This window comes from Mchenga conophoros, linkage group LG17 (assembly GCF_057382185.1).
Source record: "Mchenga conophoros isolate Kocher_MC1m ecotype Shallow Benthic linkage group LG17, M_conophoros_male_GT1.1, whole genome shotgun sequence".
Taxonomy (NCBI): domain Eukaryota; kingdom Metazoa; phylum Chordata; class Actinopteri; order Cichliformes; family Cichlidae; genus Mchenga; species Mchenga conophoros.
In genome coordinates this window covers 30,246,321-30,270,719 of record NC_140542.1, presented here as the reverse complement: position 1 = coordinate 30,270,719, position 24,399 = coordinate 30,246,321, and the positions used below count along the sequence as shown (strand labels likewise).

General features: G+C 38.4%; 3 protein-coding genes across 3 annotated transcripts; 2 read left to right on the top strand and 1 right to left on the bottom strand.

The window, feature by feature from the left end:
- The first annotated feature begins 320 nt into the window (after positions 1 to 320).
- Positions 321 to 9,517, top strand: cax1 (cation/H+ exchanger protein 1). Its single transcript, XM_085251504.1, has 20 exons — positions 321 to 575; positions 1,338 to 1,511; positions 1,735 to 1,865; positions 3,001 to 3,115; positions 3,233 to 3,349; positions 3,429 to 3,490; positions 3,656 to 3,832; positions 4,029 to 4,220; positions 4,623 to 4,722; positions 5,208 to 5,349; positions 5,884 to 6,067; positions 6,163 to 6,262; positions 6,357 to 6,475; positions 6,656 to 6,693; positions 6,783 to 6,910; positions 8,244 to 8,377; positions 8,555 to 8,649; positions 8,772 to 8,850; positions 8,941 to 9,049; positions 9,198 to 9,517. Exons 1-20 carry the CDS (start codon positions 497 to 499, stop codon positions 9,269 to 9,271), a joined length of 2,349 nt encoding a protein of 782 aa, XP_085107630.1. The 5' UTR covers positions 321 to 496; the 3' UTR covers positions 9,272 to 9,517.
- Positions 9,518 to 9,858: 341 nt separating this feature from the next.
- On the bottom strand, positions 9,859 to 18,546 carry klhdc10 (kelch domain containing 10). The gene is made up of 9 exons (XM_085252345.1): positions 18,331 to 18,546; positions 15,353 to 15,574; positions 15,038 to 15,192; positions 14,773 to 14,921; positions 14,220 to 14,304; positions 13,734 to 13,800; positions 13,598 to 13,645; positions 13,341 to 13,480; positions 9,859 to 12,080 (listed from the first exon to the last, which is right to left on the bottom strand). The coding sequence occupies exons 1-9, from the start codon at positions 18,419 to 18,421 to the stop codon at positions 11,871 to 11,873; spliced, it is 1,167 nt and encodes a 388-aa protein (XP_085108471.1). The 5' UTR covers positions 18,422 to 18,546; the 3' UTR covers positions 9,859 to 11,870.
- A 1,819-nt stretch (positions 18,547 to 20,365) lies between these two features.
- zc3hc1 (zinc finger, C3HC-type containing 1) lies at positions 20,366 to 24,356 on the top strand. The gene is made up of 10 exons (XM_085251221.1): positions 20,366 to 20,537; positions 21,044 to 21,146; positions 21,267 to 21,417; positions 21,564 to 21,647; positions 21,766 to 21,893; positions 22,070 to 22,209; positions 22,324 to 22,594; positions 22,768 to 22,965; positions 23,228 to 23,440; positions 23,546 to 24,356. The coding sequence occupies exons 1-10, from the start codon at positions 20,404 to 20,406 to the stop codon at positions 23,618 to 23,620; spliced, it is 1,497 nt and encodes a 498-aa protein (XP_085107347.1). The 5' UTR covers positions 20,366 to 20,403; the 3' UTR covers positions 23,621 to 24,356.
- The last annotated feature ends 43 nt before the right edge of the window (positions 24,357 to 24,399 follow it).

Genomic DNA, 24,399 nt, shown 5'->3' with positions numbered 1-24,399 from the left:
AAAATGCCATAAGAAATAACTTAAATTTTATACATAAAATTAAAAAGCGAGGTAAGTGATAAAAAAGTAATTAAATATATAACTTATATTATATATTATTATTATTATATGACCATATATGATATATTATATAGATCCAATGGGGGCACTAACATAAGTACAGTTTTGGTTTTATGAGATTTGGAGAAGAAAAAAACCATAATAATATCCGTATAAAAATAATATTAAGAAAAGTGAAGTTGAAAAAATAAAATAAAGTTAGGCGCTCTGTCTGTATTTATATATCAGAAAATATAATACTCTTGCTGTTTCCCGTCCGCTTCCCCCACCGCCCACTTCACCTCGTCCTAATGGTTGACTGCTAATGCCAATAGCAGCTCGGACTGCACAGAATAAAGAGGGAGGGAAGTCAAGTCCAGAGGATTACAGGATAGGAGCAACGCTCGGAGAATAAAGTGTCATACCAAAAAAACCCAAAAAACAACAACAACCCAAAATGTCCCACAAAAACTGTTTACTTTTACCGGGTGATGTGGAAAACTTACCAAGAATATCCGAGGCTGATTCATCGTCAGGTGAGACCAAACTATTCAGCGTGTGCTCCTCCACACCTGCGCAGATCCTTTCATGTAGACTTTTAAAAAATGACGTTTTGAGTATTTTGTCAAGTTTGCGTTCCACGTGCTCTTTAAAGTCGCTTTCGGTTAAAAACAAAAGTTAAAACTAATTTCAATTTGTATTTTTGTGGTCATAATTCTATTGAAAACGACGTTGTTGCTGTTGTTAAACCTTAATGTTTAAACAGATAGCGTTGTGGAGGATAGCCTGATGGTCACAGTTGTATTGTATGTATGTATGTAGGTCATATGGTGCTTCCTTGGGATGGTGTTTAGTAACGTTCCTAGAGGCAACAACTGCTCACTTTAACTCCGTTTAACCTATTTTTTTCTGTTTTGATTTAATGAAAAAATCACATACTTGCTGCTGTTTTCTTCTTGCAGTAATTTCTTTTCATTTTAATCTTTGCCTTCCACTGGCTGCCAACCATTAAATCAACTGCTTTTCATGAACCATAACCAGTATGCATTCCTTTTTTAATTTGAAAGCCCAGCAGGATTCTTAGCGCTGCATTGCAATGCACTGATAATCAGTCTTGACTGATTGCTGTTGAGAGCATGGGTTTTGTATGGACTCTGTATGACTCTCAGGAGGTTTGTGTTTGTCACACACATTTTCATGGAAGCATGTCGGTCAGCTAACACACTATGAATGGAACTGATACGCTGTTCTCTTCTGAAAACCATACTTCACGCTCTTTATAATGTTTCCATATTTAGAGACCTGTGTCCATCAAGAACAGCATCGATATCCACGGCAACTCTCCCTAACTGATAGGCTCTGTGTTGGGGCCCATCATCTCGAGACAGGCCCTGCAGATACACCCTCCCCAGATGCTTCTGGACACCACTTCTGCCACTACACCCCAAAATGTTTTTTTGGTGTCCATAGAGGTGAATATGACTTTAGCTGAAACTAGAATAAAGTAGCAGATACCTGACTGGATTTAATAACTCTAGTTGGCTGGTTCTGGATGATCAAGACTACCTTTCCCAACATGGCTAAAGCATTATAATATTCTGTGTATATGGACATGTGAAATGTTAAAATATAGAGAGGTTTAAATTAGAACAGGGTAGAAAAGTTGTTTTGGTTTTGTTTTTTTAATCTGCACAGGGGGGCATGTCACCTCAGCCCGGTCTTCTCCACCACGCAATGGAGAAGATGGATGGCATGAATGCACCACAAGGACTACAATCAGAGTTGACAATGAAGTGGAGGCACACAGGGAGGCCAACAACTACAAGGTAGGAAACCACTCAATCAGGGCAGTGGTTACGTGCTAAACAATTACTACATACTACGGCATCTAATTTCTCACTTTTTATTCATAAAGGAAAGAAAAGGGACTTGAAGCATTTTAAAATGCACATGTGAAAAGGATGCACAGCTTTCGCAGTAAATTTAATATGAGTCTAGGGCAAGAATTTAGAAATGTAATCACACAGAATCTTTCATTTCTAGTAACCATAAACTTTAGTGGTTCTGTGATAGCCGTTTGAGGTATCAGAAGTGACGCAGAAAAACATGGGGTTGTGTTTTGGGGCTTTTTCTTCTCCTGTAGTCTGTTATCCATGCAGGCTTAAGGGGGTTTTACTCACTCAGATGGAAAACGCTGCTAAACCGCCTGAAACAGCTCTTCTGTTGTCCTGGCATTTCTTCTGTTACTGTGTTGCACAAAAAAACGTACTCCACTTAATACAGATGTTAACAGCAATTTACGGTCTGCTAGTTTTTCCTTACAGAAGATGCTTTTACTTTATGATTGAGGATTAGTGGGCTAATTTTTACGCTGGTAGGAATGTTCCCACAAGAATAGCAAATATATGTTCAGTGTTAGCATGATGTGCCTGACATTAGTGGTTGCTTATTACGATAAAGCTGTAAACATTTATGTACTTTTTTCAGTTTCACTTCTTTGTCTTTTCTTTCTTCTTCTGCTTCTTGCTTCTTGTAGCCACCTCTGTCACACCAACCCTCTACATGTCTTTCACCAAATTCATGAGCTTTGTATGTGGTCATCCTCCTTTTTTTTTCTCCCCCCTGCATGGCAGCTCCATATTTAATATACTTTGTCCACTTCCCGGCACATGTGCAGATTGCCTCTAACGTTGTCACCAAACCAATCAACCTGAGCTGTCCCTCTGATATGCTCATTTCTAGTCCCGTCGAAACTGGTCCCTCACATTATTTCTAAACTGTGGTAAAGCTGTGTTTAAAAATGGCTACATGTAAAACAAAAACTCGGAATATCTCCAGAATGACACTAAAGCTTTTTCTTTTTGAGTCCACACCCCTGATTATGAACCTGTGAGTGTAATACACGCACTCAAAGCTGCAGGTGTTTTTCTTTTTAACAATAATACCCCTTTATTTCTTCAGTTTGGTTTCAGAAAATGGAAGGCCAGTGTAACGGAGAAGCCCATTGAAGACCAATCGGAGATCATGAAAGAGCTGCACTCTGACCTTAGCATTGTTAAGGCTCAAGAACGCCTGGGTTCCTTTTGCCTTTTTTTCATATTAGAACTCTGTTTAACTCCAGCACGCTCATACATGCAAATTCGTGTTTCTTACGCTAAAGAACTAACCTGCGTTTGTGATTTCTGTCTCTCAGGTTCAGTGGTAACCTTTGGGAATGTGTGCTATGTATTTTTATTTGGTTGGTGGATAGCGTTAATCTACATCCTCATTTCTGCTGTCATGTTTCTGACAGTGGCAGCTTCTGCTTATGGTATGTAGTCTTTAAAAAACTGCAGCACTCTTGTTTTCTGTAAATCTGGAAAATAATGCTAATGAGTTTCTTCTTTTAGGAAAAGTTTGTGTCACATTGGCATGGTACTTTATTTGGCCATTTGGGAAGTGTATTGAGAAGGTAATGAAGCCTTTTAATGTAATTTGTGTACTAAATTTGATACTGTGTAGACGCTAGAGTTGCTATTTTTAAGTTTAAAAATCAGGATTTTTAATAGGATAAATAGGTTTTAATGACAGCATTCAGTTAAAATCCTCTAATAAGAATTTATTAATTTTTTTTCAGGTTGATAATGTACTTGATAGATTCTCTGTGAACCCTCCAAACTGTGAGGTTATTCCTCATGAGATGGACAGTGAGGACCTTGTCGTGAACAAAGACTCTGCATCCTTAGTGTCTTCACCCCCACCTATCCAGATCCCTGTCCCAGAACTGCCACCAAAGAATACTTCAAAGCACTGGGTAAGAAAATCATACTGACCTCAGTTATGTGGTGCTGTGCACAGTTCTGAAATATTTATATAGAAGTTTACATTTAATTCAACCTCAGGGAAAAAGAACAAAGAAATGATTAGAATTTTAAAAAGTTGCCACGGCTTTCACGTGCATGACGAGTGTATGTAAGCTTCTGACCATGAGTCCTAATCTGCCTCCACAGTGTCGTGTCAGCACTTGCATTTGGTTGTTACTTGGTTACCCTGTCCTGGCTGTCATGCACTGCCTCGCCTGTGTGCTGTCCTGGTTGCTGGTCTTCACCATCCCAGTAGCAAAAATCAACGCTCGTATACTAACCGGCGTCCTTCTCATGGCACCAGAGGACCTTCACATCCACACACTGGAAAAGGACAAGGTTATTTACTGAAACAGATTGATGTTGTAGATATCAAGGCAGAGGATGCGTGAAGGATTTCCCCCTCCATTACCGCAATGGTTATGCTTTTCAAAATACCAACCGCAGTGTTGTTACTTTTTACAGCCACCTTATTAGCCATGATCCTTTGTACTTCCCACAAGCTTTAAATGTGGTAGTGTGTGTTTAATGCTGTCTGTGACACTTTGTTCCTTTTTTAAAAGAGCAATTGAACCATATCACAAAAAAAAAGTTTTCAGTTTTCACATGGCCTCAAAGTGAAAGTATGATCAAAACAGTTCAGCAAAACTGAACTGTGTATAACTTGTTAATGTTGGAGCTAATCAATTTTAATGCATGTTTACTGAATCTTTTTTTTAAATTCTACGATCTCCCTTGCAGACACAGGCATGTGGAACCAGAGTCCTCTTATGCTGTTATCAAGCTTTCAATATGCATTACTACAAATACACAGTCCACGGTATCAACATTTTCGCCCTCAGTATCCTTTTTAAGTTGTTAGACATATAAAGTAAGGGGCTCAGTTACAGTTTTTAATCCTCAGCCTGAAAGGCCTGGGGGATGATCGCTGAGCGGTCTGGTGACACTCAACTTTGTGAACACGATAACCCAAGGATTGTAGAATTGATACCACAGATGTATCGGCTAAAAATGTAGGAAACGTTTTGGTGACCGTGACCACAAGGTCAAGGCCAGAGGTCAACTTTACTAAAAGTCTTGTGAAGGAAAAATAATTTTTTAAACTATGTTGTAATTGTATTTACTCAGAAAGATATGATATAGGCCTTTCGTCTTCATAGCTTAGCTATAATGATAATAACCCTTCTGCTGTCTGATTTCTGTAACTGTATAAATTTTCAGGCCAGGGCAGACGTGCAGAAAAGATGTTCTACTATAGCCACTAGTATTTTTACTGCTGGTCTGTCCACTGTCTGTCTGTTGTCCTTAAACCTATGCCCACTGCAGACCTGCTTCCGTTGGTATTTATCACTTTGATCATTGGTTACGCTGACAAAGAAAACAATTACTTCAGAGCCGAGACAAAGTTTGCTACAGCCATGATTTCCATTATTCCCCTGTCTTATTATATTGGCATGGGAATAGCCAGGTAAAATTCTTTCATTTTATTTTTGAAGTGATGAAAAATTATAGTGGGTGAAATTCAAACTTCACTCCTTTTTTATTTAATTGTTTTTAGCCTTTGGTAACTATCTAGCCCCAGCTCCTTTCATCTGTTTTCCCTACCAACAAGTAGGCAGCGAAGCAAGTCTTGGACTGCAGCTGTTCATGATAGTCCTGCTCGCAACCAGAACCTGCAACAGGTGGAGGATTTTTAAACTCAGAGGCTGCACAGCAGTCCAAGATTATCGCAATTGAGGTCTGTCCACAGGACAAGAAACACTCTGATTGACAACTGAGTGACACTGACAACTACAACAATAGCAAATTTGCCTGCTTGCATGGGTAAAACACCAGATGGCACTAGCTGGGGCTCGCTGGTTAGCGGCCTCTGAATTTATGAATTAATGTGTTAGTATGTAGCAAGTTAATCCCACTGAACGTTTTCAGAAACTCTTAACTACATATAACATTTCAGTTCTTTTTGTTTATTTTGCTTTGTATCTGTGTATACTTCCTGCAGCATTTCTGCACAGTGTAACTTCGCAGTGGGAGCGGTGGTGAACGCAACTTTTGGCTCCATCACAGAGTTGACATTCTACATCACGGCATTGCTTCAGGGACATCATGCTGCCACCAAATGTTATGAAGAGGTTGTCAAAGCTGCGTTAACTGGCACCCTTCTTGGATGTATACTGTTCATACCAGTAAGAGCAGATGAATTGTGCCCATTGGTTATATTCGCAATTAGATGTCTTAAGCAGATGGCTGTACTCATTGCATAAAAATTCTAACTGCACAGGGTATATGTATGATCATTGGGGGTATTAAACACCAGGAGCAACGATTTAACAGCCGTTCAGCTGGAGTGAGCTCAGCTTTGCTCTTCATATCCATTGGAGGTAAGGATGGCAGATGTGCATAAAACAAACTGAGAAACAAAATTCTTCCAAAACCTGAGTCCAAACCCCTTCCATGCTGCAATATTGTCCCTAGGTGTGTTTGCACCTACCCTGTTTTCAAAGACCTTTGGTAATCTGATGTGTGAAAGTTGCAGCGATGTTCCCGGCAATGCCACTGTGTCCTTCGTCTGTAAAAACTGTCACTATGACACGGTGGGTGGCTGCTTCTTCTTTTTGTATAGAGTTATAGGGTATTTTGTTATAGATCAGCTCAGTAAGTACACTTAAAAATGTCCAAAGGAAAGACTCAACTTTTAGGTTTTTCCAGGGCGACATGTTGCATCTTATTTTATTGTTGATTTTTCATTCTTATCTTGTTTGTGTTCACAACAGAGTCAAAGTGAGCCCCATTTAATTCTGTCCGATATTGAGTAAGTCTTGATGCTTGATTGCACAGCACTTCTCCAACACGATCAGCTTGATATTGTTTTGAGTGATAATTTTTTTTCTTTTTTTGCAGGCCTCTTATGTACACAATTTCTGTCCTTCTGCCTGCTGCATACCTAATTGGCCTCATCTTCACACTGAAGACCCATTCCCACATCTATGATATCCATATCAGCGATGGTCACGGGGGCCATGCACACGGTCAGTACACACAAGAGGGTACCAGCACCTCCAACCCCACTGGTGAAATCACCACCGGCCATCTACTTGTCACCAAACCATGTATTAATGCCAGTATTATTGCCCATGGGCCACGTTGCAACAGGTGTGTTGTGCATGCAGTTTAATCTTTTGGGGAATAGGAAAGTGAAATGATTGCAAAATGCTTATTGCTCATTGCATTCCTTATTACCAAGCATGTGCAGTGTTGCAATAAGGCAGTTTTGCATGTAAAAACCTGTGAAGATTAAGGGAATTGCATTAAATTGTTTTCTAGGGGAAAAAGAAATGCAAACCAGCTGTGTTATGGAAAATCTTAAATAAAACTGCAACCAGTTCTGCAACCAGCAAGACTGGTGAGCATTTTGGAGAAGGAGTTAATAAACACATTGCAGACAAAGAACTCTTACATGTTGGCCCATCTCACTATACCTTCAGCCCCATCCTTAAAATCTTCTCCCTCACAGAGAGAATTATGATCTTGTTTTCTGCTTGGCCGTCACCTAAGGATTTACATCCCTGATAAGGAGGAGTCGTCTCACTATCTGTTTAACATCTCCCATGAACTAACAATGGCCTCACTGTGTCAAGTGTGTGTGTCGAGCATAAGGCCCATTTGTAGTGCACATGCATACTACTAAGTGACAGTGAGAAAGTGATATTACTATTACTAATGTGGTATGATTCAAATATATAATTAATACATCAGAAAAGAAATCTGTCATGACAGCTGCAATTTAAAAAAAGCCTTTCTTTGAACGTTTATGCATTAAAATAAAAAAATCATGAAATATAACTGTCATTGTGTGTGTGCCCAACAAGATCTTGGCACCTCAAGCCATTAAACATTAACTCATTATTCTTTATTTGACTCTCATGGCAGACCAGTAATCAGAATTAGCAAATTAGAAGTTTGTATTTTTGTTTGTTTTAGCAAAGTCTGGATGCTAATTTAAAATGTAGCACAAGCTAAAGGTGATAAGCAAGCTGGCTTTTAGAGGGGAACAAGATTGCAGATCATACCTCATAAAATGCATATTTGGATGTCCTTATGGACTGACTGTGTGGAATGATCTGTGGGTAGATCTGGAAATGTTATTTGGTTGAAAGAGCCTTTCCTCTAGAGAGCAGATTACAATCTAATATTTGCAATGATAATGATTTTGGGTTTTCTTTGTTTTGTTTTTTTTTTGGTTTTTTTTTTTCTTTTTTTTTTTTTTTAAAGTTAATGAAATAAAGGGCACTAACGGTTTAAGGTCATAAGTACTTATTGTTAAACCTGTCAATGAGCTCATGGTATGGATGTTACAAGCAGGTCACCATGTTGTCCACTGGTCCCGGTGGAGGGCTCTTGGAGTGCTGATTGTTGCCACAGTGCTGATGGCTTGCTGTGCTGACCTCTGCACTGAAAACATTAAGCCCTTTCTGACCCATTCCTCCATCTCCCAGGTATTTCAATACATTATTATGCTTTTTTTTTTTTTTTAATAAGGAAAATGTAAAGGAAAAACTCTAAACTTTATTGAACAAGACACCTGTAGCATGTAGAATGAAGTGGAAACCTTGTATTAAAGCTGACCAAATATTATAATACTGAAGTTAACTGCTTATCTGCTTATGCTGCAGTACTTCATTGGGGTCACGGTGTTGGCCATGGTGCCAGAGCTTCCTGAGATTGTCAATGGGATTCTTTTTGCACTGCAAAACAATATCAGTCTCAGGTTTGATAACATTGTCCCGTTATATTATCACGTGTGTTATAACCCACCTGGATGGGCTCAATTTTAATCTGGAGTACTGGAAATGCACAAAATATTAAACCTTCCTTGTCCCCTCTTTGCAGCCTTGAAGTGGGAAGTTGCATTGCTGTGCAGGTCTGCATGATCCAGATTCCACTGCTCATCCTCTTCAATGCATTCTATGTAAGTTAAATTGATTATTATTTTGTATGTGATAATTCCAGTTATGACATTTCAAGCTATATATATTATTTTTTTCCTCTTTCCTCCCAGGATGTTGGCTTTATGCTTGTGTTCAGCGATATTCATCTTTGGGCTAGCATCTTTAGTGTAATTGTGGTCAATTACATCTTCATGGATGGGAAATGTGACTACTTTCAAGGTAAGCAATATCAGGATATAATACCAGAAATGTAAGTATTAATTTTGCACGAATCAGATGTTATCAAGGACTTTCTCATATGTGCATTTGTCAAAGTTTTTCCTATGTCAAATATCTTGCTTATATCCACTCGTTGTCTTGTCTGCAGGCACGGCTCTAGTGGTGGTCTACCTCATCCTTTTGGCCCTTTACTTCTTTGCTCCTTCTCCACACTCGTGTTAATGTGCCAAATAGTAATTTTGAAAATTAAACACATTAAAAGATTTCTTAATCTTTGGTGGTTTGGGGTCAGACGCACAAAATGTGGGATCAGAAATGTCATGTTGAAGATTAAAGTGAATATTTGGATTTTTTTTATATTTATATATATGTATACACATAAAATAGTGTCTTCCAATTCTGTCTGTAATTTAAAAACGTTTTTGCTGTTGAATAGAAATGTCAATTTGTGGTATTTTTCTTGTTAATCGTTGTAATATCTTGTTGATATTTGATATAATAAACATGTTCATTAAAAAAAAAAACTTTCTGTATTTTTGCATTTTGACTATTAATCTCTCAGCTTTTTCATTTTGATATTTTGCCTTTGAGGTTATGTTATTCACTAGCATTTGGGCAAATTCAGCTTCACAAACACAACAAATACAGGGATGTATGACTTTGATCTATTGTGCACTTTGAATAAAAGCACTTTGAATAAAAGAATAAAAGTGGCAGCAACGATCCATGCAAGAGTCTTACACTGGACAATTCTAGTGTGCGTCATGCTAAGCATTAGTACAGGAAAGAAAACTGGGGGGGACAGAGAGCTCTTTACAGAACGCCTTTATTTAGAGACCTCTTAACACGACACTCATACAAGCCCAGTGTACAACATTTTCGGGGTCACCTGTAAAACTGTGTCCCAAAGTAACGATTTGATGTTATTAAAAAAAAAAAAAAAAGGGGGGGGGGAGCAGGTAATGACATCATGCATCAGTAATTTGGAACAGCAAAGGGGGAAAAGCAGAAGAAAAAGGAACAAGGTAAAAATAATGCAGGCAGACTCATGCATATGTGACCAAACCATCTGGCAACATCCCATCATATGTATATTAAAAAATACATATGGGATCTTGTCATAATCACATTTTGAAGGTGAATATTATTTGGCATCTGTAAACATGAACATATTTTATTTAAACACTTGGTTTTTAAGATTACAGGATATAAAATTACAATCTTGGCCAGCAACATGTCACAATATGCAATTATGGGACTTTTAATTTACTTGTAAGTCTAAGAATTTTGTCTAAACATGCAAATATCTGCCTCTATTTGTCAAACCTCAATATCAGTTTGGGAGAAAGGCACTGCAGTATAAACAGATGTTCGTGTAAGCCTGCTACTGAAGCAACTCCCTGTGCATCATGTGTCTTAAACAAAGAGGGAGTAAAATTTTAAACAGAATCAAGTCTTTATTCAAATATAATCATCTTAAATATATCTATATATAGATATATATATATATTTTTTTTTTTTTAAGCACCAAATTCACAGTGATGTGTAGCATGGTTTGGTTTACAAATGAAACCTGCAAGCAAACACAATGAAAAGGGAAAGAAAATAATAAATTATCTTGAACATACCCACCTCGCTTCAATTTCATCTCCAGACTAGGCTGCAATATGATGTATAATGAACAATACAGGAACTACAGAGGTCCAGACACAGGCAAAACCAGCATTTAAAACTTCCTTACATGCACAGTGTTTCTGCATGTTTTAGGCAATTCACCACAAATAACATAAGACTCTTTTCACGGCATGCACTAATTTCATTTTTTAGGATTTGAATGCTTTTATATCCCAGGCAGATGGCATGTCTTTTTGTTTTTTAAGATATAAAAATAATTTGGAGAAACTGGAAATTTAAGATTACTTACAGTCAAAGTTATGCAATGATCCACTTTGACATTAAAAGCTCAGAGAAAGGTTATTGTAATTGGCTGATCAATGAACCTTAGAGAGTAAAGTGAAATAAAAAGGCCAGTGAGGAAGTCACAAAAACATTCACAATAATCTAAAACTCTACAACAGGTCAGTAGAAATGAAAATTATATATTAGATAGGGAATTGTATTAAATTGGCTAAAATGTGCAAAAAACACCGCCATGGTTCAAACCACCATCTGCCACTGTTTCAGACTGATGTCAATACTATCGTCGCCTCTGCATGAAGAATTTTTTTTTTTTTAAAGATGACAAAAACAAAAAACCAAATGTCCACAAATGTGTAAGACAAAAATGTGCAAACTGCAACATCAGTTCACGAAGCTACCCCACCCTCCCCCATAAAAAGTGATTTCATTTTAATATACATGCATTCGTCATTCACACTGAACTTTTAAAATTACCAGATAATGCCGATTTGGACAAAAAACAAACAAACAAACAAACAAACAAACAAACAAACAAACAATGGGAGAAAACAGTGTTTGACTTCATGCCGGGGCAAAATAAACCATTTCCAGCTGTTTGATGAAAACCATGACTGTATTAGTTTGACACAAGTGCAGGGACCAGTGGGGGGGGACAGGGTCTTGAGTAAAATCCATAAAACATTCCACATATACTCTGTTCTTCATCACTTTAACTATAAAAAAAAGGAAGAAAAACAAAAGAAAAAGGCATCCCATTGTTTTTGGTTTTAAGGCGAGGCTACGTCAGGCGGGAGGGCAGGGCGGGGCTTGGGTCACCCTAAGACTTCCTGGGAATTCAATTTTGTACTGAGCCGCTCTCCTCGCTGTCCCTTCCATTTTACGTGTTCTTGCTCCGCTAAGTCTATTTCAAACGTTCAGTGAGTTCCTGTGTGAGGCCCAGGTTGAGCAGCTGCATGGTGGGGAGTGAAGAAAGGTGGGGAAAGGCCTTGAGGAGCTTCTCCCAGCATAGCTCCAACAGGCTGGGCACAGTCAGCCAGATCTTGAACAGAGAGCCAGTTCTCTTGTTCTCATGGATGTTCACCACACCACCATGGATGTACATGCAGCCAGCCTGGGTACAAAACAAAAGAGATGGGGAAAAGGTACATTTTACAGTGTATACAGCTTAACAAGGTTCAGGCTTCTAAACTTCTTCAATGTCATCATTGATTATCCAACTGGTAACAAACAAAATCTTTTCATTAGGTTCTCCTTGCACCTTCTGGATCACCAACAGTTTTTTATTTTTATTTTAAGAGGACGGTTCCATATAATAACTATAACATCAAAAACAAAATTAGATGTCCACAAATATAGACAAAAAACAGCCATCATCAGGGGCTTAGAGCCAATCACTGGTCTCATCCACACATTGAAACTATCTATCACACCTCACCACATGTCTTGCAGCACCCTCTCATATTTCTGCCACTCCTGGGTTCATGCAGTAATACTGATCCTCTCTTGGCACCATAACTTAATGTTTTATCTAGATCCATAAAGTGCAAGTCCTCCTCCTTAATACTTCTGCATCAACACTCTCAAAGCAAACATTGCATCTGTAGAGCTCTTTATTGGTGTGAAGCCATTCTGCAGCTCACTGATCGTTACCTATCTTCTTAACCTAGCCTCCACAACTCGTTCTCATAGCTTCACGGCATCACTCGTAAACTCCTTCCCTCTGTAGTTACTACAGCTCCACAATTGATCAATAATGTGCATCAATGTCAAAATTGTCAAGGAGCCTCAAGTTCTGAAATGTGAAGCCTAAAACCTCATATTTACTAACAGTCAGGATAGGGATGATTGTATAAGACTCATATTTTCCCCTCTTTTTTTTAAAGAAGAAAATGACCCTGCTTTTTATTGGATTTACAACATTTTCAACATTTCTGTAAATATTTTCCTCATAGTATAAATATTTACATAATGAAATAACCAGTTTCATTATTTATTTATACCAGAATGATATTCACTTTGTAAATTATATATATTTTGTAAAACGGTTTGATAAACCATGCTGCGCTTTAGGGCATCACTCCTCTGTGATGGACAGATTGCTGTAAGCACTGTCCTCACAGTTTGTCACATTTGGATTTACAAACAGATGCATCAGCTAGAGGCTTTACAGAGAGAATCTGCAAACCAGAAGGTGACGTCACCATGGCTTTGTCCATCTTTTTATATAGTATATGCTAGGAACCCACGACAGCTTATCTAACATGTAATTTCACCTTCTGTGTATACATTTATATTCTGAGTTTGGTGAGTACTAAGGTAATTTTGCTACTTTGAAATTTAGACTGATCCAAAGAAATGGTATTGTACTAACTGGGGTAACAGCAGCACAGTGAAAGTAGGCTGGCTCGGGCATCACTGCTGGTAGTTTGCTCCACTGGAAAGTCTGAAGGTTGATTTTCCACAGATCAGCTAATATCAATTCCCCATTGTAGCCTCCACAGATAAATACATCTACAATAGAAAAAGCAGATAAAAACATTAGAATGAGAGGATGTAGTATGAAATTACAGTGCTTAATAAGTGATACTGGCTATACAGAAATATGTTCTTTGGTATAGCAGGCCTCACCGTTGCGTATCTGCACGCAGCTATGGCACCTTCGAGGAGCAGGATAGCCTGTCAAAAGCACAGATATTTTAGCAAAGTGCACTACTGTTAAGGATAGCACAGGCTTACAGTTAATCATGATGTGAAGTATACAAACCTATCTTTTCATGAGGTTTAGTTGTAATCTCCTCCCAGGAATTGGTTTCCAGATTATAAGCATGTATCTTAAATAAATAAATAAAAAAAAAAAAAAAACATTTTAAAAAGTGACATGTGTGAAAAATGACAGACTTGGACAATTATCAAGATGGAAGACACTTCTACTGATAAATTCAAAATATTTCCAAATCATCTGATCAGCTTTTGCGTAGAAGTACAGATATATAAACAATGACTAATGCTAGCATTTTTATATGCTTTTTTAGTAGTAGTGTACAGATTTTTTAATTTTTTTTGTAAAACCAGAGTTTTGTTTCTTCTCTTTTTACCATTGGCACACTAAACAAATCCTAGGGAGTTCAAAAAAAGACTAGACTTTAGACTAAGACTATGAATACACCAGGGACATGGATTTTCCTTAGCTGGAACCTTAGCTGGTGACAAGTTACTTGAGGGTATATAAAATCTTTCAGTGGTACAGTACCTTATCTAAAGGATATGATGTCCAGGAAGTTCCTCCTCCCAGAATATAGATCCTCTGTCCATCATGTGCTATTTCATGCCTATATCTGTGAAACACACCATGACAAGGAATTTTAACATTTTAATACTAGTAGAGATGGAAAGAGATATGTTATCAGAAAACTTCACTCGCGATACAATATTATTGTAATTTTTAAGATTCTGCAATAATAATTCCGGCGACCTTCCAGTTACAGATGCACTTCCCAACCCCCTGAGCCACGGTCGCCCAATTATTATTAATAATTCTTTTTTGCTTGCAAAATGATTTTCAAGCATACCAACAATGTCACTATAACCTGCCATAAATGTTAACATAAGACGGAATCAGTCGGCAATTGAATGGGGTCAAAGTGGCAATTATATCCAATCTGTTTCTGATAATACAGCAGTGAACTGCAGAGAAATTTATTGTATTCTATAAAATATTGATATTTGGTTTCCCTGTATTGATACAATATTGCCAAACAAAATATCCCCCCCACCCCTAATGCTAAACTCCTCTATCATCATACCGCTCCTCGGGCAGGTCATCGGGAGGGTTGTTGGGCTTAAGGTGGATCCACTCTCTTGTGGTCAGGTCCAGCCTGTGTAGGTCTGTGCTGTAGATATAACCTGTTGTCCCTCCAAACACGTACAGGAAGCCGTTTATAATAACCATTGCCTGGAGGCAGAAAGTATGAAATGGCAGATAAAACACTGAAACAAAAATTTTACGTACAAATTTTTCTAATTTGAATGTGGTCGTCAGAAAGGAGGACGACTGATTTCTGTGGCTACCTGTCCATAGATTCTGTTGGGCTTCTTCCCTCGACAGTTGAGCAGCGACCATCGTTTGTACTTCACGTTACAAACGTGAACGTCGTTGCCATTATTTTCACCAAAGGGGATTCCGGTGCCCCCAAACACCAGGAGGTTGTTACCGTGCAAAACAGCTGCAGAAAAACAGCAACACCAAATTTGATTTTCATATGTGTTTTGTTTTTTTTTGTTTGTTTGTTTGGTTTTTTGGGGGGTGGGGGTGGGGGTATGAAATACCAACAATGTGTAAACACTAGTAAAATGTTCAGAAGTACTAAATACACAATGCTTCACCTGACATTGATGCCAGCTCTGTGGGCATGTAGCCCTCTGTTCGGATCTGCTGCCAGCAGCCTGTTGCAAAATGATACCTCCATAGCTCCCTGAAAAGTGGATAGTCTTCATTTTCTGAGCCTCCTGACTCATCGTAGTCAGGGTTGTACCCACCAAACACATACAGGTTAGTGTTGTCAGCGACGCAGCGGTGCCCACTGCGGGCAGGTGGTGTGCGATGCCCTGGAAACAGAAAAAAAATAAACAATCAAAGCCTAAAAATGACAATGAGGAGTACCATCCATCATAGCAAAAAGCTACTACTTGAGCTAAATGCTGCTCTTAATTTTATGCATGATTTGACACTGCTTTACCAGATAAAACAAACTTTTTTTTTAAAACTGACAGGAAAAAAAAGGTATATAAAAAACATTATCCAAAAGTAATACAAGTACTTGTAATAACAGTGATATGCCGTGGTCATATCACCCAGCAATCAAATCAATTAAAGCGTTAGAGTATAATCTGCATATGCATCTAAAAAGTCAAACGTTTTTTAGAACTTAAGACTAGTTATAGCTCCAACCTGACTAATGCTCCACCGGTTATATACATAACATGTCAACTTTCATATTCATAACTATGAGAAATTCTGCATTACAAGAGTCGTTGTATGACATTTACTGGAACTTGGGAAGAAACGTAAAGGCGTTAGACCAAGAACGCTATATAAGCTCAAGATTATGATCTATGTTAACTGATAAGAATGTGCTTAAGGTTCAGTATAATCAGCATTCATTACTAATTTCCTTGGCTGTATTGCAGTCTTTAGGATTACCATAAATAATTTTTACAACAGGTCAGCTGGGATACATGATGGATGGAGCGAATTTTAATGCAGTTGCAGAAATCCTTAACAGAGAGGAGGAAAGGAGTTACACAGAAGATTAAAAAAAATCCTATTTTCTTATATTAAATTTTTTAAATGCTATTGGATAGATATACTAATTGAGGCAAATTACTGTGAAGCCGCAGTTACAGGGTAATTTACTAACAATGTGCTGTAATTTATATATAAAGATGCAGCCAGTTCACCTCAGTAAAAAGAAAAAACAACTTTTTGTAGAAATAATGCAAATTAGTGGCTTAAAAATCCAGAGGAAGGCAAAGCGCTGCATGCCTGCTAACTAAAATAATCCAGTTTAAGCTCAGGTTTCATATAATTTTTTTTCCTCTGAAAACAGCAAGGCAATCATGATAAATGAGACGAGGCTGAATAAAAGTGAATATGCTTTTTATATAAGAAATAACTCTTCTATCAGAAGAGTTATTTCTCAGCACTGTGCAAAGGGGTCTAATGATTAGGACTCAGGTGCAGCGCAAGATTGATCCAGAGGAGAACTGCATTATTAAAAACTGTCCCGCCCTATAAACCTGAAATCTGTGTGGAACAGCTGACCTGTACCATGCGCAAAAGACCACAAAACATCATTTACAGTCAGATGATGAGCCATCTCAGTTGCTATGTTACTATCCCATGTGCGTGAATGCGCACTTCGCCTTTTAGTTTTAATAGCACATTGCAACATTTAAGCATTAATTTAACTCCCCAAACCTTTTATTAGTTACAGATTCAACAAATGGGGTTTGCCTCTAAACACGCACGCAATTTTTTTTCCAAACACAACTTTTTTTTTTCCAGCACTAAAGTTTGTGCAATTTGCAGTAAATTGTGTTCCGAAGACTTTGTAATTTACACTGGTGTGACTCATTTAAATATTCTCCTCCTGAAAGTGAAAGTACAAATACATTTGGCATAATACCAGCCTCAAAAAACCCCTCCTGTTCACATACTGACACTTAGTCTCTTTCGTAAATCCAGCAGCTTTTTAATGTCAAAAGAAGGCTTTGTGCTGCTGTAGACGTTAGTACACCTGGCCCTAGATTTTTCTTCTTTTTAAGCCTACAGTGAGTTTTTCCACAGACTGTTCTCTTTTATAAGACCTCCATAAAACAAAAGGGTCAGAACATGTTGTGGTGAAGGAGGATGTGCGTTTTGTAGTCCATCTTCTACCCATTGTAGTTTCATCAATACTCAGGCACACTATGGCACCTATTTGCTCCTACTGTCTTGTAAAACTTCATATGAGCAATAAAACTACAATATAAGTATTTTATCAGTCATCAAGATAATATTTCTCTGTAGATCTATGTCAGCATCCGTTAGAGTGACCAGTTTTGGTCTTTGCACTGCAGAATTTCCCTTTCCTGACCAGCTTGTATCTGTAAAACACAAAAGTATACAGGATCTCAACTTAGGATCTACCACAGGCATAAGAGGAAATAACTAGCAACCAAAGAGCAGTCTATTCTTTGAAAATTTTATACACACAATAGATCAGCTCAGATATGTTTGGGTTTTAGTTTTTAGTTTTTTGACCAGTAGAGGTTATACTGAAGTTATCCTCGCTATACGTTGCTGGAAAATATAGATGTAACACATCTCTCCATGACTGAGAACATACCTAATAAGAGCTTGAAACTTGTTAGTGGACATGGCTCTGTGATCCGCTTAAACCATCAAATATTTTATCAACCCTCAGCATAAACCACAGATACACACAAAGCTTAAACCTTCAAATTGTTATAAATAAAACCTTAAATCCATGAAATCCACTCCAGCCGATATTAGAACATTTACTGTAGCACACTGCAGCCGATAAAGCTCTATGCAAAAGTATTATGTGCTATTTTCTCCTGTTAGCTTAGATAGGATCGCACCCAACACATCAAAAGATAATCAAACAGAATTGCGGGATGTTGCTAGCTTGAATGTAATGCTTTAAAATATCACGAGTAAAGTCAAAGTTTAAAATTCCTGACTCAAAGTAACAAGCAGCTGATGTAAATGACACAGACTCAATTTGACTGTACAAACATGATAACGTCCAGGTAAAGCGTAACGTCGTTAGCATATCTTGCTAATGTTTTTGACCGACCTGCTAACGTCACACCGTGCGGCGGCCGGCCTGTCAATTTCTGGAATTTATTCAGCTGGTCTGGACTGTGAGCACATTCGGCGTCCGACATCGTCTCCCCCTTTACAATCCAGTCACGGAGAATGGCACGTCAAATAAAAACAACATCTCATAAGAGCCGTAGAATCATTTTACGTTTCAGTCAGTTTGGAAGACATCCACAAACGTTACCTCCCCCCGCTGTGGATTGGACTTGGCCAATCACTGGACTCGTTATTAGGACGTTGCGTCATTAGATGTGGGCGGGGCGGCGCTTGCCGGTATGTATCCACAACACAACAGTTTTACTTGGAGTGTGGATGGCCCAAAATGCGTTCCCAGGCTCTATATATATATATATATATATATATATATATATATATATATATATATATATATATATATATATGTGCACATATTAAAAATACAAATAATGAAAAAAAATGTTGTTATTGCTTGCACTGTACAGACCTAGTCAAGGTTACCAATTACCTTCTTTTAACAACTGAGAGTGGAGACAGATTATCATTTAGAACATGAAGTGGCATTCTTATGTTTGGGGGGAGAAACAAACAAACCATTAAAAAAAACTGTCACCATGGGCAGCTATTCATTATCTAGAGATCACATCACCTGTGGTGCACCATAAGGTTCAGTTTTAGGTCTTACTTTGTTTTCTATTCATGTGCTTTCAGTTGGAGAAAATACAGTTAGTGAATCAGGAAGTGCAGAGGATGAGTAGTAAGAATTGGGGGCAGCTATTAAAGACATACCTGGAGATGTTTAAGACAGAGGGCTTTTGACCAGATTGTTTAACACAGTCTTGGAGAACATGCCTAAGGAATGGAGAATAAGTCGAGTGGTAATGATTTTCAAGAACAAAGGTGATGTGCAGAGCTGTAGTAAAAACAGAGTTTAGAAAGTTGATGACCCAGACCATAAAGACAGAGTGAGAGATGTGGAAACTAGATTAGGAGGAGAGTTGAAAATCAGTGAGCAGGTGATGTAGGCGATGGCATGTATGTAAAATTTAATTTAATACTTTTAGTCAATAATTTCAATCACTAATATCTTTAGTATTTTCTTCCCTAATGTTAAAAATATGGTCAGATAAGCAAGATGGGACAAAAATGTTTCTGCTTTTATCCAAAAGTCCTCGATGAAAATATATTGGGACAATGCTGGGCCCTCAGAACGCATCATTCTTACTCAAATGCCTCCAGATCATAAAGTAGAACTGTGCTGGCTTGAACAGAGACACATTTTCCTACTATCTGGTGATGCAATATTCTAAAAATTGAGCTAATAACAGTATCTAGTGGGATGTGTTGCAAAACAAATCTCCACCAAATAAGAATTTCTTCAAAGCGACTTTGTTTTTGTCTATATAGCATACCTTATAGTTGAAAATATTCATGTTTTCATTACATTTGTGTTAGAGCTATTACTTATTTGAAATTTAATTTATGTAGCTCTTTATTCTACAACAAACTACACAGCATCATATGGTGTCTTAAGAAGCCTCCACTTCAAACTACAGCAGAAGATATTAATGGATTACTAATCTTACAGTGTAATATTGCCCAAAAAAATAAATTCAGAAGGGGGAATTTTGTATGCATATTTATTGCAGTTTATTGCATCTGTATAACAACATTTAACAAAAGATCCATAATAAAATACAAATTTAAAAAGTAAAATTTTAACCCTAACCCTAAACAAATTTTAAAAAATTTAAGAAATTAAATTAAATTTAAAAAGTAAAATTAAATTTAAATTAAATTTAAAAAGTAAAAATAATAATGTTAAAAACACACAAAAAAGTACATTTTAAATCCCAAATTTTTTTATATTAAATACCAAATAAATAATTCTTTACATTTAAACATTAATAACAGTCAATCTATGAATTTAGCCTTACGGAATTACGCTTCTGAAATTTAAGCTATGTTCACGGTGAAGAAGTGATGTTGTTGCAGCGCTGTGGTCTTGCAGCATCACGAAGCGGAACTGTCGGTTTCAGGGTGTATTTTCCGTGGGACCGCAGAGCCGATCATGGCGACTCTCGGCGGCAGTCGTGGGGATCGTCTCGGCAATTCTAATCACAACAAGTCTGCTATTGTTTCCCCGGAAAAAGTTCGTGAAATTCTCAATGAGGGGGTGTCGTCAACAGGCGTGGGTTCCAACAGGTGCGATTCTTTTTTTTTAATCAGAGAGCGCTCATGGTTCAATTTAAAAAGACGGAGAACAAGTTGGCGCTAGCTAGTTTGCCTAGCCACTTAGCTAGCTGTACTTTTAGCTTCATTCAGTCAGCATAACGAGAAGACGGATGAGATTCCGCAGGTTTGGATGCATCTAAGCTAGGAACTGGCACGCCTTTGTGCTTTCATTGTTGTATTCATCGGGCAAGTTTGTTATGGTAGCATCTGAATTGTCGCCACTGTGTACAGTTAGAGATAAGAGGGGGTGGGGACCTTAAGTTTGGTAGTAACTCCTTACTTTGCAAGTTTGCGGTTTTGCTTCCATCATTAGGTTAAACGAATCGATTCTATTCAGTAGTGTGCGATTAAAAAAATGAAAATAGGAAACATATAACGTGAAGTACGCATAGCTTTAACCAGTTATATTTGTTTTATCAATCATGTAAATAAAACTGCATACTGAAGATGTGTTTTCCCCTTTTTGATGATTTCAGTGTACAAGGGGATTTGAATGTGCTGGAAGTGAAAAGCAACTCTCAAGCACCTTGCGAAGCAACGAACAAAGAAGCCTTTTTCTCAAGAGTGGAATCCTATTCAATATCCTTTTTTCCCTCATTTTGAATCAGTATGAGCCATCTTAGTTCTTGTTTTTATGTTATGTTGTTATTATTACATGTCCTTGCTGTATGTAAGTTGAAGTTTCCCTTAGCGCCGCACTGTTTGAAATGGGCAGGCAAACCACGCATACTTTCCCCTTTGATGTGTGCCAGATATGGCTGGATCAGTGTTGGCTGTGATATGCTCAAGTGCTGCAGCTGCCAGGCTTTCCTATGTGCATCCTTGCAGCCAACTTTAGACTTTGAAAAATGTGAGTGAAACTTAAAGCAACTGCACAATAACAACACTAGAGGACAAACAGGTTGTTTTGTTTTTTTTTTGGCAAGGTTAGGTTGATATTGTCGGGCTGCCAAAAAAATTTTTTTTAAATTGAAGCACATCTCCTCTTTTAAACAGATGAAAGCCGCATTGCAGAGATATCAAGGCAGCTTCAGACACAGCATGAAAAGTTTTGTCCTTGGCCTGACTTTCCATGTCCAGGTGGGAGCAAGCATTTTGCATAAAACGTATATATCAGCAAAAGTAATTTGCCTTGAATAAACTTTGATTTTCTTTTTTGTCCATGTAATGATCATGGTAAATGTTGCTTTTATTTCAGAGCGTTTCTGGCTTGTTCCAGCCTGTGAACCATCGACACTTCTTGCTGCCTTTTTGGAGCGCTTCCAGAGCGCCTGTCTCCTTGCACAGCAGCTGCCAGCAATGAAACCGGAGCAGCTGAAGTCTATGGTGAAGCTGCAGAAGGGCTTCAGCCTTTTTAGGATACTGACTTCAGTGCTGTTTAAAGCATTATACATATTATTTACATTAGAGAATACACTTAAAAGAATGCATTATCGAGATTATAGAAACAGTTGTCTGAGTCACTCCTTCACCTATACTTATTGGCCACTCTTTCCTTGCAGTCTTTGACAGAGGACGTTATCAGCAGTATGCTGCAGGTGATTGAGGAAGAACAAAAAAGAATGGGAGAGACTCCTTGCTCTGAGCCTTTAGCTATCCAGATGGCAGCATGTATTGTTTCTCTCTGCGGTTGGGCAGCAAGGTGAGATGTAACTCGAAACTCCTTTCATAGAAATCAGTGTTGTCATATGCTGACATTAAAAGTTGCGTGAAAATTTAGAAACATGGGACAAAAAAGTGTTTTTCTCCATCTTAGTCCTGCTCTGCACGCCATGAGCCTGCCGATCCTCACCTGCTCCTACTGTATGCGCAAGGTGGGCTTGTGGAATTTCCATCAGATGGAGGGAATGGGAGGTGAAGCAGACAATTCAACAAATACACTGGGCACCCCTGTTCGGGCAACCAGTCCTGCTTCAGCAACCCCAAATGATGGTCAGGGAGAGCATTCGACTTCCACCTCACCGAGCCCTGCTACAACTCCTTGTCGCATGAAGCTGCGGAGCCAGGACTCCACCCGCTCTGACCAGGTAAGGAGGAGGACCAGGCGTATTTCCCGAGCTGTGCCATTAGCTGGAAAAACACTGAACCACGCTGTGCACAAGCTATGATGCACGCTTATTAATCCGTTCAATTAGAACAAGTGAATGTAAACTTCAGAATATACTAAGCTGCTTCTATGCTGTCTTGGTGTATGTTACAGGGAGAGGGTACCTCCTCCCCAGTGGCCTTGCGTGCCCGGAGCAGAGACTCACCTAGCCCCAGCGAAGAACTGCCAAGCCCTTTGACGAGGGGCAAGAGGCCCGCAACTCGCAGTAGAGGACAGGGAGATGGCTCAGGGACTGACGGCACTACTAGCCTGCCTCCAAAGCGCCTGTGCCTCTCATCAGCTGGTGGTCTAGTAAGAACTAACATTACTGAGGTTTTTTGTTTGTTTTTGTTGTGGTTTTTTTTTTTTTAAATGATGGCATCAGACTTTATCTGAGGGAATCCGTACAGTCCTGCCTGGTTATTCAGCCAGTGTTTCAAGAGTAATTTGAGTATTTTGTTTGGTTTACATTTCAGTTAGAAATTTTGTTAAATTAAAACATGAAAGACAAACATTCCCTTTTTTAAGGCAGAGGTGTATAATACAAATGTTGACTTACTATCTCTTATTTCAGGATGGGCCCTTGCCCAAGAATGTATTTGACCCCTTAGCTCAGCACAGGGAATGGTGTCCCTGGATCTCCGTAGGAAAGGAGAATGTGGATCCTGGGGCTATCCCTTTTTCAGAAAAAGGTTCAGGACTTTATCAGCAGGGCTGGAAAGCTGCTCTGGACCTCCTCATGCCCATGAAGAAGAACTCCAGTATAGACGAAGGCAGTCCAGCACAGGCAAGACAAAAAGTTCAAATATTTATATTTCATAAAAAAGAGTCATCAGACATGAATATGATAGATTTACAGATTTTTGCTTTGTTTGTTTGTTTTTTCTTCCAGGGCCCCCGTGACAAATCTAAAAGGGTGTTTGCTATATTCCGACAGTGGCAGGTTTCCTCTTCGCCATCTCAGTAGACTCTTTGCAAACAAAAACAGCATTGCAACACTGAAGTGATGAACTGACCTCCACTCTTGTTTGTGGTACAGAATCCATATTATGAATGACAGGAGTGTCAAGTGTTATTAAATGTAAGCCATCAATTGAGGTCTTGTTTCTGTTCAGTGTTTGTCAAGGACAAATAAGGTTCATTGTGTCATTAGACAAATGAATGTGTTCCCAGTAAACAGTAAAAAATGTGAATGAATGAATGCTGTGGCTTTTTAAAAAACATTTCAGTTCGGCTACAAAAGATTTGGGATGTGTACTGCCATCCACATGACCACAAAGTCTGCTTTGGTAGTCCTTGATGACAACGTGATGGTCTGGATTTTTGTGGAATATAGAAGATCATGAGAAAGGGCCACATGGCTCTACACTGGAAAGATGATGTTTACCTTTATCGTATTTTGAGTTCTTTGCAAGAGCAGTAAACATTAACCTCAGATTAGCAAAAAAAAAAAAAGACTGTGAGGAAGTACTTATGTGTGTATTGTTTTGCTTAAACACCAGATGGATACAATAGCTGTCCTCGAAGAGAGCAGAATCTTTTTGGAGTAGTGATGTTTTGTTTTTTCTCATCCGTGCTACCCGGTTTGAAATTCTTGATTTTCTGTGATATTTCGTTACCGATGCAGTTCTCACTATCTTGCATGTACCTTTGTCTTTGTAGACGCTCCTAAAAGGGTTTAATAAATTGCTCTTCTGAATGTTTGTTTTACTTTGCATGTCGTTCTTCTGAGATTTGTAAGATAAG

Coding starts and splice junctions, on each gene's coding strand:
- cax1 (XM_085251504.1), top strand. CDS start 497: ATGTCCCACAAAAACTGTTTACTTTTACCGGGTGATGTGGAAAACTTA. Junction 6,068..6,162: donor GATGTATACTGTTCATACCA/GTAAGAGCAGAT, acceptor CTAACTGCACAG/GGTATATGTATGATCATTGG. Junction 8,650..8,771: donor CAAAACAATATCAGTCTCAG/GTTTGATAACAT, acceptor CCCTCTTTGCAG/CCTTGAAGTGGGAAGTTGCA.
- klhdc10 (XM_085252345.1), bottom strand. CDS start 18,421: ATGTCGGACGCCGAATGTGCTCACAGTCCAGACCAGCTGAATAAATTC. Junction 14,922..15,037: donor CCAACAGAATCTATGGACAG/GTAGCCACAGAA, acceptor TTCTGCCTCCAG/GCAATGGTTATTATAAACGG. Junction 13,481..13,597: donor CTGCGTGCAGATACGCAACG/GTGAGGCCTGCT, acceptor TTTCTATTGTAG/ATGTATTTATCTGTGGAGGC.
- zc3hc1 (XM_085251221.1), top strand. CDS start 20,404: ATGGCGACTCTCGGCGGCAGTCGTGGGGATCGTCTCGGCAATTCTAAT. Junction 21,894..22,069: donor CGGAGCAGCTGAAGTCTATG/GTGAAGCTGCAG, acceptor CTTTCCTTGCAG/TCTTTGACAGAGGACGTTAT. Junction 22,210..22,323: donor CTCTGCGGTTGGGCAGCAAG/GTGAGATGTAAC, acceptor TCTCCATCTTAG/TCCTGCTCTGCACGCCATGA.